The 14613-nt window shown below is 39.5% G+C and overlaps 1 protein-coding gene across 4 annotated transcripts in view; it reads left to right on the forward strand.

Annotated features, from left to right (window-relative positions):
• Window positions 1-14613, forward strand: part of Adamtsl1 (ADAMTS like 1) — a 383172-nt gene that overhangs the window by 139437 nt on the left and 229122 nt on the right. For all 4 annotated transcript variants that reach the window (XM_052176711.1, XM_052176713.1, XM_052176712.1 and 1 more), the window contains exon 5: window positions 7995-8121. In XM_052176711.1, the coding sequence (XP_052032671.1) occupies window positions 7995-8121 (127 nt within the window). The remainder of the gene's footprint in view (window positions 1-7994; window positions 8122-14613) is intronic.

A 14613-nucleotide genomic window follows, 5' to 3' on the forward strand; every position in this document is an offset into this window, starting at 1 on the left:
GGCTGAAGATATAGCTCAGTTTAGGGAACATGCTTGTATTAGGAGCTGAGTTCAATTCCCAACCACAATGCAAGAAACTAGACATTGTACGGGGATAGGAAGATCGGGGGCTTGCTAGCTGGTCAATTAGTGAGCTCTAGGGCTAGTAAGAGACTCACTCTGTCCCGAAAAAGAGAAGTCAAATAAGAGCAAGAAGTGGTTGAGGAAAACACGCAACATCAGCCTCAAACCTCCACGTGCACACACACACACACACACACACACACACACACACACGTAAATGCACAAACGCATGGACACATACAAGGTAAGGCTAATAGAACCCACATGGATGGCCTGTGTTCTCTAGAATGTGCAATGAGCATACAACTGAGGAGTTTATTATACAGAGAACAGGTTTATTCCCCCCAAACAAGCAAAAACAATGGGAAAACAAATCTCATTCATCTAAAACCAGGCTGTCCTCTAGAATTTAAACACAAAGGCTCTTGAGGTCCCATCCCCCTAGGGAGGTAGGAGCAGAGAGACTGCAGGTGTAGGGACTGTGGCCAGATAGCCAAATGTAGAGCCCACACACGGTCAGCTGAGGGGTTACCCAACTGGAAGTCCACGAGGAAGAGCCAAGAATCAAGTCAAAGAGCAACCAAAGGATGAATCTCCAGATGCAAATTTCTGGGAATGCCAGAGTAAGGGCACAAAGCCCAGAAACCAAGCCTAGGGAACGAGGTCAGAGGGACCTGCTCTTTGGAGAGTGAGCATCCTTATCCTAAGACAGTTCTGGAAAAATGAGTAATGGGCCAGAGACAGGGAAGAACCATGAGAAGTGAGGGTTAAGGTCGCCTACAGTGCTGTGTTAAAAAAAAATGTTTCTCACGATTGTTCTTTCCTTCTTTAGGATTAATAGGATAGAACTTAAATTGTGATGGCTATCATATTGTAGGAGTTTGGGGAAAAGAGGAAAATTCTTTGAACTCACAATATATCCTGTCTTCTGTGTCACTGCTTATAAACTAAATTTATTTATTCATGCAGTACTTATTTTCTATCTACTGAATATTTTGGGTGCTGACACTGTTTTCAGAGGTCAGTGAATAAGATGTGCCTTTGTCCCTGTGGTGTTACATTCTAGACGATAAAAAAGAAATACTACATACATGTATATTGCATTATATGAAATTAGTGCTGTGAAAAAAGATAAGAGATGTAGATCAAAGGACTTGAGACTGGGATGAGATTTAATATCTCGTCAGCTGAGGTCTTATTGAGACAGCAGATACTTTCTCAAGCACATACTTAAAGTGGCAATAAGACCACTATAAAAATATCCAGAGAATTCCAGCCAGAGCCAACAACTGTCCTAAGAGGAGCTGTCCTAAGAGGAGGATATATTTTGTTTGTTTGAAAAACTATGAGGAAAATGAGTTAGAGCGAGATGGAGAAGGGAAACTCAGGTTTTTGTTGATGCATGGGAGGAAGCCACTTTATTACAACTGAGAGCCAAGCTCCAGAGGACAGAATATCAAGAACAGGGAAGATTCTTCTGGAAAAAAATTCTGTCTTTAGCAAAAAGAGTGAATATTTTTACATAAATGTATATTATCTAGTTATATATTAGAATTTGGGAGAGCTGAACCTTACCATAACCAGGCTAATTGCCTATCAGCATCTCCTGCTAATGTGTGTGCGTGTGCATGTGCATATTGTGTGTGTGTGTGTGTGTGTGTGTGTACTGGATTCTAGCTACCTCAGAGCTACAGAGAAGTGTTGCTTTGTGCAACAAGGTATGACTGACAGAACCATGAGCATTCACCTTGCTCTAGTCTCTTGTAATTCTAACCTCCAAGACAGGCTGGAGGGACCAAATATCTGCAGTGATATTTGTTGCTCTTCCTCTACTTTAGCTGTGGCAATACCATGTCCTAGGAATGTGGCCTCAGGCAAGTACTTTTTAACCTGTTGGAGAAAACTAGGATTTTTTTTTAAATATGGTCATGAGTATAGTTAATTTTCAGGGTTATTGAAGGAATAAAGTAAGAAGACATAATTACCTAAGTATGGAGAATGTTTAGCAAATGCTAATTCATTTTCCCCAGCCTTTCTCATTGTCTGTGCCCTTTTAATCTTTAGTCTTCATGATTTTAGTTCCTTTAGGCTCCCACCTGTTTCTGGAAAATGGTCAGTTTTCTCCTGTTCACCCTTGATGAAGACCATGCCAACAGTCTATCAGATTTCCCCATGACATCATATCAGCCAGCATAACACTTAGGTTCACTTGATATGCTTGAATTTGGGTATAATCAACAACTTCATGTGTCACATCTCCAAAGGATATTTGCACAACAAACAAAGGCCTATGCAAGTGGTTTTAATACAAAAGTGTCCTGTATTATTTCTTTTTCCTATGTGGACCCGGTGTTTAGGAAGTTTCCATCAACTCATAACACTACATGTGTTAGGTAACACTTTGTTTTCCAATTTTATCACTTAAAGACCAGAGTTTGCAATTAATAAGTACATACAGTAAAGATCAGCATTCAGCAATCAATTTGTATAATTGAGGTGGTTGGTGTTTTGGTTACCTTATATGGCTTTATTGCAGATAAGCATGTTTCCATTAAGGTTTTGAAAATAGTAAACTTAGCTCACAGGCCACTGTGGGTGCCTCTGTGAATTATGGGTATCCTTGTTTTCTCTTATTGGAAACTTTAGTTAGAGCCCCACACACGCTCATAAAAATCACAAAATCATAAAAGAACATATAGTGCCAATAGTAAACTGTAGGACTCTGTGTGTGTGTGTGTGGTGTATACACATATACAGTATGTATGCTGTTCTTCTTGTTGTTGCTGCTGCTGTTGCTATTGGTGGGGCACAGGTTTAGACTGGGGGGACACCTGATTCATGTCCTATATGTGCTTCCAAGTCACACATTGCACATGAAACCATCCCTTCATCACTTTACCCCAGTGCCTGGATTTTGCTCTGGTCATGGTGATCCACATGAGAATTTTCAACCTAGTCATTATCATTGCCATATAAACATTTTACAGTATACCTCTGTGTGGTTCATGGCATTCTACAAGACAGAATCTTGAGGTTGTTACTTTCCAGCTATTTGATCATGGGGAAGTTATCTTCTCAACCTCAGTGTTATAATCTGTACTTGAAATCATTCAAATATAAAAGAAATAATACTTGTGGAAAAATAATACTTGTGGAGAATTGTCTGAAAGAGAGGCAGCCAGTTCATTTCTCTGGCTCTGGAATGGTAAATTGGTTTAGTCTTCTCATATAACAACCGTAGTCTATTGGATTTGGTTCCTAGAGCATAATGGCTTTCAGCATCTAGGGCCACGTAAAAGCTCAGTGGCAAAGAATGCTGCTGCAATTGCTCAGTATGTCTGCTAAGGGTCTGGGCGGGGAAAGTAGCTGCATGTGTGCCATCTTTTTGCCTAGCCCCAAGTGTCCCAGGGTTCACCCTGGGATTACGGCAGACAGTTCCAGTGCTTTGTACCTAGATGATTTGTTTATGTTTCTTAAAATGCCTTGTATCCAATATTCTCTAAGCGTTATGCTTCATTAGAGGTTCTTGGGAAAATATGCATCTGGCATTTGAGTCCTTTGAGGTTTTCCTGAACCTGTATTTTTTTTATCCATTCATTATTCAGACACTAGTTATGTCTACTACCAGGAACACATCACCTATACATTTTGAAACGATCCAATAGTTTTCTTCTTTTTCATAGTTGTTCTCCTTTCTTCTATTCTGATAAGTTCACAGACACAGCACACAACCCACTCACCGTGCAGCGAAGCTACGCAAGCTCTTGGTGTGTGGCACACAGAGCTTCCTCATGTCTAGACTTATTCTTCCTAACCTTGATTTTACTTTTTGCTTTATTTACATATTTAAAAGGTTTTTTCATTATATTACATTAGAGATATATGCTATACATCTTATTATATAGATATTAATCTTTGAAGAATCTGATTGGATGTGTTATACCCCCTACTTCTAAGCATAATTAGAAGATGAGGTATAATATCTGTAAGAGCATACTGTCTCCCATATGATTTTGTCAGTATTAAATAATTCAGAGGTGCTCTGATCAGATTTGCAGTTTAGTTTTCCATATTTGTCTTTCTCAGTGCTGAAAATAGAAGGATTTAACAGTATCTTACCTCATGGGTTGGATCACAAAAAGCTTGACATCATTGGCTCAGTATTTGATGTTTGCAGTTGAGGTCTTTATGGGAAACCATTTGAAACAGGGCCAGCATGAACCATCTAAGATCATGTATCTAGGGTATAGCATCTGCTTATGGATTGCATTTATTCATGTTATAAAAATGACTGGTTTGTTGAATTGGTTTTCTTCTGTGACTTCCAGTCAAGATGTTTTTATATATTACAGCATCTAGAGAATTCCAGTCTTGTGTTCCACCTATTCCGTTGCTATCAGCTGTGGAAAGTGAAGGAAGAAAGACCTTTCAGCGTGCACTGAAGGCCTGCTGCCTAAAATCTGCAAAATGTGTTGAAAAGTCAGTGAGCCAACTGAGAGACTGTGGTAGTAGTTTTTGTTTAAGGAGCCCTTTCCCTACTGACTTTAGCAAGTCTCAATAAAGGAAGGAGCATCGGCAATGTAATATTCATATTTTCTAGTCATAAAGAAAGAAAGGGGCCGTCTGTCTGTGCACAGGAAACATCATATGTCTAAAGTGTAAAAGTCAAACAAGCTGGTTTATTAGTTGCACACAAATATCCAAAAAGCCATTATTGATACTAGTCAGTCTCAGGGCATTGTTGGTGTTATTTTGTTTGTCTGTACGTTGTTTTTTTTTTTTAGAATGTCTTGCACTTTATAGCACTTGAAATAAGCATTTGGTAAACTTAGATATACTGTGCAATCATTTTGATGGAACGAGGCTAGACCCCTGCTCCATTTGATATTTAGTAGCAGATTATGAAGCTACATATGACCAAAATATTCAGCTAGATCTCCATCCTTTTCCAGAAGACTCCCTAAAGCTGCCAAAATAGTGAGTGGACATTATCTCACTTCAGTGTCTTGTCCAGAATGGGGTGGATCTGGGAACTCGGTGACCTGAACATAGCCTTCCATGACATTTTATTAATAATGAGTGTAGATACACTTGGGAAATAGTCTCTAATAAGTTGTCCTTTATAGTAATTCCTATTCCTGTGTCAGGACAGAGGTTTAAATGTGGCTACTCATCATTTGTGGCATACTCTTCTTATTTGTACACACAAATACATACACATAAGTATAACAACACACACACACACATATACACACACATATACCTTGTGGAATGGGCTTTAAATCCAATCAGAAAGTGGTTGATTACTCCCAAACCAACCGTGCCACTATCATACCAGTGGGCATATCTTGCCAGAGTGGTTATTATTATAGCTTGCATTGTTCACATCTGGGTAAGATTAATGGAAACATTTCTCCCCCAGTAGCATACATAGAATCTTCCAGTACTATGAAATCTAGGCAATAGGAATGATACTACTAGGTCAGTACAAACCTAATTTGTCCATGTTTTATGACTCCACATGTTTAGGACACCACATGTCTATGTGGTGTCTTCAGCAACACAATCTTACCATTATGTTTCACAGGATAGGCAAGAACAATAGCAATGGGCTATAATGACTGAAGTGGGTATTGGGGGACCCAACTAATGACTCATAAATAAGTAACCTTGACACTGGGCTTTTTATTTTGTAGCCTATAGTATCTGGGAAGTTTGTTTTCTAGATGGGAAAACCACAGATCTCAAGTTAGCTACAGCCTGATTGATATTTAGGCAAGTATGTTCATTGATCAAGCTCCATATCTATTCTGTAACCATCTGAATTGTGTGTGTGTGTGTAAAAGAAATTCCAAAATAATAGTGGTTTGAACTAACCAAGGTATGTTCTCTTGAAAAAGAAAAAGAAACTAAGATATAATCAGTCCCAGTGTGGTACAGGAACTAGGTTCTGCCCTCTGTGCTGCTCCATCCTTAGCATGGTCTTTTAATTCTCTAGATTGTCTCATTTTTATGATAGGAGCTATCAGGAAGGAAGGCAGATAGAGGGTACTAGAGGACCTCCCCTAAGCTACATCAGATTCTTTAGTCTTCCCAGGGCACATTATATTGCCATTTAGATTTCAACAATTACAAAGCTAGATATATGACCAAGGAGAAATGCCATCTTTTAACTCAAAATATTACCACCTCAATAAAATTGGAGCCTGTGTTATAGAGAAAAACATGAGACATTTATACCAGGTGCAACCTATTGTCTACTATCTATAAAGAAAAGGCTGAGAAGACATACAACTATAGAGAAGTTAACTCTAGATTCTGGAAGAGCCTTTCTTTGCACAAAGGATTCTTACTCTAGAGTTTTAAGGGTCAGTAGGAGTCCTCCAAGTAAAGACTTGATGGGAGAGTTCCATATAGAAAGCAGAAAATGCTCAAAGGAACAGAAAGTTCTGGCATCATGCTTGCCAATTCAGCCCATTTCTACATTCCTGGTTACTTTTTTTCTGTTAATAATCGATCTGAAGGTAAGGGTTTAAATTCTAATGAATCTAATACTTATTCATAATCAACAGATTAAAACATGTCAGGAATGATTATGCTGATAGAATTGCAAACAATTTTCTACTTGGACCAAAAATAAGAACATTTCATCTGATGATAAAATATTCCACATTTTAAAAATAATTGAGTTAGAATATTTTGGCATATTATAAGGGAATTGATACAAAGAAAGAAAAATGTGAAACAAAAAAAAAAGAATTGTGTCAGAGAGATATTTGTGTTTAAGCATTGAAATTAAGCAATATTCAGAACTGACTTGGTTCATATCCTAGGGTCTACAAACCCACCCGGAGAACACTAAGTCAGGCTCTAGCCAAGTTATTCAGAAGGAATGTCACCTCTTATTTAGCAATCCCTAATATGACTGCTTCTTTGGATCTAAGAAAGCTAAATTGTTCTTTTCTAAACATGGTTTTGGAGTCATAAGAAGTCTTTAAGATTATGGAAGGATTTTTATGATTATCTCCCATGGTTCCGTTAGAGACATGAGACTCCATTAAGATTTTTCCAGAGAAATTTAAATCTTTTAAGAAACCTGAAGGTTCTATAATTTAAGAAGGCAAGATGTTCAAGAACACAAATTCTTTTTTTAATTAATTAATTAATTAATTAATTATTTTACATTCCATATTTTATTACTGCCCCTCTGACTGTTCCACATCCCATACCTCCTCCAAGAACACAAATTCTAATGCCCACTGCCCATCTTGTCTGCTTTTCTATATAGGCAAATCTCCTATGAACTTGAACATATCTTTCTGAGCAACAGAGCCCTGAGCTTGTGACCCTTGAGTGGTATGATTTAGGTCGCCATGCATTCCTGTGAGTCAGTTTCACTAGAGAATTTAGTTTTGTGACCATTTTCCCCTACATCTGGATTTGTCTTCTTTCTAATTATCTAGTATCTAATGTGGTACTTCTAAAGAATATGATGTAAATATTGGCACATATACCCCTACATCCATGTGTGCCCCTGCAGCCACGTGTACCCCTGCAGTCATGTGTACTCCTGCAGTGCTAATTCCATCTCGCCATCCCTTTTTAAGCTGAGAAGATTCTTCTTAGTCAGATCCTCTCTGGCTTCTCTCATCAAAGTCACTGTGTTGTAAACTCTCAAGACTACTGCCTAACTATATTTGTGGTGGTATTTTTTCACATTATTTCCCCCTTGGCCTGTTTCAAATTCTGTTAATTCTGACCCTTTGAAATGAGTATATCTTATGTCTCTGAGAGATGAGGGTGTGTGCATCATTCATCTTATGTCTCTCAGAGATGATGGGCGTAGGCATCAATTGGCAGCCGTTGGCCTAACCGGAGATACATGCATTGGCAGGAGCCTCACTGAGTTATCCGTTTCTCTTTCCCATTAGATTGTTGGCTGTGATCACCAGCTGGGAAGCACGGTGAAGGAGGATAACTGTGGAGTATGTGACGGAGATGGCTCAACCTGCCGGCTGGTTCGAGGGCAATATAAATCTCAGCTCTCTGCAAGTAAATGTAAGATGCTACAGAGATGGGCAGTCTACAGAAATGGCAGTCTCATACTTGTTGACTTGTTCCTTAACCCTTACCTAACTGTGGCTCCCCTCTGAAACTGCTGAATAAACCATCTAGAGAAGAATCTGAAAACTGGGGTGAACATGTTCTCTCTTTGTGGATTTATGTGGGACAAATCAGGTCACCAGTTGCAACCTGAAGGAGAAACTTTTTTCTTCTGAGGCACAATAAGATAAAACTAGATATGTATTTAAAGACATATGAGCTTTTCTATCAATGGAGGTACAGACTGCATCCTAGCTCATATGTAGTCTGGGATACCTGGTAAAATTATCACAGAGAGAGTAAGAAAATTGGTACAAATTCACCCCTACTGCTGCAGAATTGCATGGTCCTCATGTACAAGGTGGTGTGCCTGCAGTCAGTGCTGACAGTAGGTTCTTTCAGAATTGATATTGGGTCAACATTTATGAAGCCATTTAATGATGTTTAAGTCCTGATCTCCCTAGATCAATAAACAAGAACTTCCTATATATGAATGTGTCTTGAATTCCATACTAGCATCTCATGTGGTCTTTATAGAAACCTAGTTAATAGAGACAAAGTGTGGAGCAGATTCTGAGGGAAAGACCATCCAGAGACTACCCTATCTAGTGATCCATCTCATAACAGTTACAAAACCCAGACACTATTATTGATGCTGGGCAGACTGGAGCCAGATATAGCTGTCACCTGGTAGGCTCTGCTAGTGCATGACAAATACAGAGGGGGACACTCTCAGTCAGCCATTGAACTGAGCACAGGGCCCCCAATGGGGGAGCTAGAGAAAGAACCCATGGAGCTGAAGGGGTTTGCAGCGCCATAGGAGGAACAATGATATGAGCTACCCAGTACTCCCAGATCTATCAGGGTCAAAAACATCAACCAGATAGTACACACGGTGTTACCCATGGCTCTAGACGCATAGGCAGCAGAGGATGGCCTTGTTGGACATCAAGGAAAGGAAAGACCCCTGGTTCTGGAAAGGCTTGATGTAGCAGTATAGGGGAATACCAAGACAGGGAAGCAGGTAGGGGTTGATTGGGGAACAGGGGGAAGGAGATGGCTCATGGAACTTTGGGGGAGGGAGGACCAGGAAAGGGAAAATCATTAGAAATGTAAATAAAGAATATATCTAATAATAATAAAAAGAAACCTAGTTAGTAAGGTAGTCTTTTTCAGGTCACATAAAGAACTAATATTTGAGTGCAGAGTCTGATCCCAGTACTTAAAGTATCCATTCCTCTACTGTCCCATCGTGCTAGATACTAACTCTGGAGCTGAATGCTTATAAAGTAGATGGTTGTATCTACTCAGAAGATCAAAGATACCTTCCTAGTTGAGTCTTGCAAAAGCAGACTCAACTTGAGTCTCGGCAAGGTATAAATGCCGTGCCGTCTAAAACTATGAAGTTGCATGTGAATTATTCTAATAGTTTCCTTTGTGAAGACCACTGCACAGAAAGAAGCATGGCCCTTTTACTCAAGGGCATGGAGTTTGAGAGCCATTTTGACCCTGGCCTAATGTTTTCATTATCTACCAACCTTCAGTCATTTTCCAATATCTACTTTCATATGTCTCCCCAAGCCTGGGAATGAGAATATATGTTTGCATATGGTTTTGTTCTCTGTACTTGTTGACTAGTTAGAGGAAAACAATTGATGTGAGGCAGACTGTATGGCTGTAAATGGGCCTGCGGGTCAAGAGGAGAGCAGATGAAGCTGTTTGGGGCAGCACTGGAGAACTATTCTTTGAAGCCCTGAAAAGGCACCTTGCGAAAGGGGAGGGGCCAACTGGGAAAAGAGGCAGGAAGAGTGGCTAGGAACAGTTAAGCATGAGAAGAATTAGAGATGCCCACTAGGACGCTCACCACATTTCCACTGCCCTGGAGGCATGGGAAAACGACATTCTTTTAAAATGTAAAACTTCTAAAATATCCGACAGTTAAGATGAAGGCTGGGATGACTTGGACATTGATATAGCCCATCCAGGAAAGAGTTTTCTTTGGTCATATATGTTACTCACATATGCTCATAGCTTCTTTTATAAGATGGAGAATTAAGGAAGTCAGAAGGTGGAAACCAGAACTGGATAGAGGCAGAGAACTCTTTTCTATGTCTCTGAAATTCTGGTTGGACAACTTTTTTTTTATTATTTTAAAAATGCATTTAAAAGGTCAATCTTAATGGAATTCTCTGAGGAATGCCGAAGAATTAAAATTTTTCTAATGATCTGTTGCATAATTCAATCAGTGCCCATTATCGAGGAATGCAGGACTTGACAGTAAGCACAAAATTAGGCATTTGTGCTGCACCTATGCTCTGGTTACTGTGAAAGCCTGTTTTAATAGGGAGTCTTCCTTTCCCATCCTGCCTCCACCTTCCTGATCACACAGTAGAGCCCGAACAGTAATCATGTAGGCATTCATTCCTCTTTCCCTACTATTGGTTGGGGGCAGTTGGTCTCTCTCTCTCTCTCTCTCTCTCTCTCTCTCTCTCTCACACACACACACACACACACACACACACACACACACACACACACACACCTAACTACCAGACCCTGAGTCACTTCGAAGAAGGGAGAAAAGCTCTAAAAGAACAAACTGAGGCAGGTTGGGAGTCATATGTCATCCCCAGTTCTGCAAATACATACTTCAGTGAAAGGGACTCCGTTCAAGGCCCACAGTGGGTAAATTATATAATACACAACCTGAAGACTGTACCTAATGACACAATGCAATTGATTCGTTTACCTTAGCCCTGATGATGCCTCATGACAAAATGATTTATATCAATAAAGCAAAGCATGTGCATGCCCCTCACCACAATCTATAGCAGATGCTGAAGGCGTCCACCCCAGAAGAGTCTCCCGCCCTGTGTTTACAGACTTCAAGGCAGCCCACAAGCAAGGGTGATTAGCTGCTCAACAGGCAGTATGCTGGCCAGGTGAGCACGCTCCACCCGCGAGGCTCAGGAGGAGTGCTGCCAGGTCTCTCCCCATGTATTGCCAAAAGGAGCCATAAGCCAGCCACATGCTCACTTCCAGCTCCTAGTACTCAGGTTCCCCACACTGAACTCATTTTCTTTCTAAATTTGTATCCAAGGGTTTTTTTTTTCTTCTTATGTTATCAAAACTCATGGGAACAAAGGCAAAACAGAAGAGTAGAGGAAGACTATTGCAGAAAGTTCCAGAACAAAAAAAAGAAAGAAAAAGAAAGAAAAATAGGAGTAACTTATCAAACGACTGCTGCTGAATGACGCGGAGCCACCATTTTATCAAAAGACACCATAACTGCCCATCCCTTTTGCATGGGAAGACTCCAGTGATAATGGTCAGTCCTCCCTCTCCTACTCACTTCTTGACTTCCTTAGACCAATGAGAAAAAAAATAATTAGCTAACTAGACCTTGTTTTTGTTTCTTGAAATGTGAAGACTCACTTTGACATGTAAAGACTTACAAGTCTCATTGACAAGTGTGGTAATATGTGTCTTCTTAGACCCTTAGACCCAGATCCAGCCAGTCTGCTATGAATTTCCATCTGGTCTGCAGAACTTTCTAATTTAGCTGTAGGCTTTGAAACCACAAGGACATCCGCAAGCGCTTTCACCACACTCCTTGAGTGGCAAAGGTCAGATAAGCTAATTTATATCAAGATAAAATGAAGCTCCTAATTCAAAGGATGTGCCTCTCAGGCTGTGACTCATGCTGATTTATAATGGCTGTGGATTAGCATATTCCTGGACCTTCATTCTAGCTCAAAAAATTTGAAGCAAAGTATGCTTATAATAAAACACAGGGCCTTCTGAGTATAAAACACAAAAGAAATTTATAAAGAAAAGTGGTAACAAAATTTGTGTCTTGTACATGACTGCTTTGTGCTGAACTCACAATACCCCCAAAGATGCCTATCTGCTCAATCAACAGCAGGCATTTATAAGATACTAACTACAAGCTGAGAAACTGTTCCCAGTGCTGGAAACACAGCAAAGGACAAAACAGGCAAAAACCCATTCCTCCAAGGGACTTACACACTAGTATGAGAAACCCTCAGACATATAAACAAATAAAATATGTATGTTCCCTTGGGTCATTTTGGTGCCATTGGAGAGATAAGAAAAGTTAATCAGGGAAGGAGAAGGACCTAAGAAGTGGGTCAGCTGCCAGTCAGGGCTGGAGACAAGTGACAATTTTTAATAGATTGGTAAGAAAAGGGCTTACTGATAAGAAACTTGATACATGATAGAGGTGAAGGGGGATCATGAGGCAAAGGTCAATTATCTGGAGTCATGATGGGGAAGAGAATTTCAAGGCTGAAAGAAAGACAAATACAATGGTTTTAGAGTATGTACACTTCTGACAAATTCCATGGGGGACAATGAAAAGCCCAGAGAAATGCTGAAGGCAAGAAGGCAGTGAGGTGAAGAATCTCATGGGCATGTGGTGTGTTAAAGGCCTTTGGATCTTGATCTGAATGAAATGAGAAGCCACAGGGAACTTTGAACAGAATGGCTTGATTTGGCTTAGAGGATTTGGGAGCAGAACACTGGGTTGGGATGACTATGGACGTGGGAGATACAGTCTGGAGGCCACTGCAGGAAGCTCAGCCAGGGAAGATGACGACTTGGGCAGTAGCTGTGGATAGCACTGGAAAGGTCGAGTTCTAGGTAGACTGTCTTTCTAAGACTCTAGGACACCATCAATTGAGAAATGTTCCATGATTTCATGTACTACAGAAAGAATGAAGTTGTCATTTGAACTAGGATTAGGACACAATACCTTTCTGATCACTCTGGGTTTTTACTTCATATTTGACCTTAGAAAGCTCTGTTTTACATTTAGTCATATTCAATCATAATAATACTTTAGATATCTGAAAAAGATACAATGCAACAGAAGTAAATTAATAAGTAAAACTAAAGCAATTTTTCTCAGAATGGTGCTTTTTTTACATTTCTTTTGAAACTTTTAAAATTTTTTGAGAATTTCATGCATGAGTAATATATTTATATTATTTGTATTTCACCAACTGTCCCTTTGAACTCCTCCCATGCCAAATTTATGACCTCTTCTTCTTGGATTATTACATTTTCACACACACACACACACACACACACACACACACACACACAACCTGCTGAATCTACTTGCCTGTACATCATCAGGATGCCTCATTGGCCTTTATTGTGGTACTTCTGCAGTAAAACAAGGTAACATGATCCTTAGAGCTTTTAATTATTCCTCATTTAAAAGTAATTTTGGCTCTCTTCTCTGGTTCTTTGCATTTCCATGTATATTTTATAGCCTTCTTGTTCATATCTATGAAAGTTCTCCCCAGGACTTTGAGTAGAAGTAGGCTAGTTCTTCAAATTGATTTAGTGAGCAGAGAGTTCTTGGCAACCTTAGTGTACTAAGTCATTTGACCTGTCAGGACCTTATGTCTCTTTGATAATCAGTTCTTCCTTAATGTCTTCATCAGTCCTTTCTAGTTCTCAGTATACAAATCCTCTGGCTTTAATCCTTTTGTATTTTTCATCTATTACAAATGGTACTAGTTGTTTTTATTTACCTCTCCAGTTACATATTGACGTTTATACAAATATGAATGGTTATGTGGTATATAGAATACCATATAACCATGTGGTCGGCCCTGTATTTTGCTCTCTAGCTAAATTCACTTACTAGCCCTTTGAGTTTTGGTAAGTGCTGGGATTTGCTATGTAAATAATCCTTTGTTTACAGATAAAGATTGTTTTTCTTCTTTAGTTTCAATTTGTGAGCCAAATTTTTAGGATCTTTCTTTAAGCCAGGTCATCTGATCCAGGGATTAGAAAACGAGTGGCATCCAAAGCAGTCCATTTCTCACCACTGAGTATAACATTAGCTAAAGGCTTTTTACAAGGGCTCTTCCTTAGACTAAGTTCATACTCACTCTCTCTCTCTCTCTCTCACACACACACACACACACACACACACAGAGAGAGAGAGAGAGACAGAGACAGAGACAGAGAGCAGAGACAGAGAGAGACACAGACACAGAGAGAGAGACACACAGACAGACAGATACAGACACAGACACAGAGACACAGAGACACAGAGACACAGAGACACAGAGAGTCTTCTAAGAGTTATCATGAATGGATATCAAATTTGATCAAATTCCCTTTATGTCTCACTTGATATGATCATGTATCTTTTCTTGGCCTTATTAACAGGCTGGGATAAACTAATCCAAAGATAAACTTTACTTAGTCATACCCATTCTTTTCATAGATTGGTAATTGATTTACCAAAAAATTGTTGAGAGGTCTTACATCTATTTTATGAAACACAGTAGTCTGTATTTGCGGATGAGATATTTTCTGTGATTGGTTTGGAGATCCTTCTAATACTGGCCTCATATAATGAATTTGGAAATGTTCCCTTATACGTTATTTTCTGGAGAAAATAAT

This window comes from Apodemus sylvaticus, chromosome 3, assembly GCF_947179515.1.
Source record: "Apodemus sylvaticus chromosome 3, mApoSyl1.1, whole genome shotgun sequence".
Taxonomy (NCBI): Eukaryota; Metazoa; Chordata; class Mammalia; order Rodentia; family Muridae; genus Apodemus; species Apodemus sylvaticus.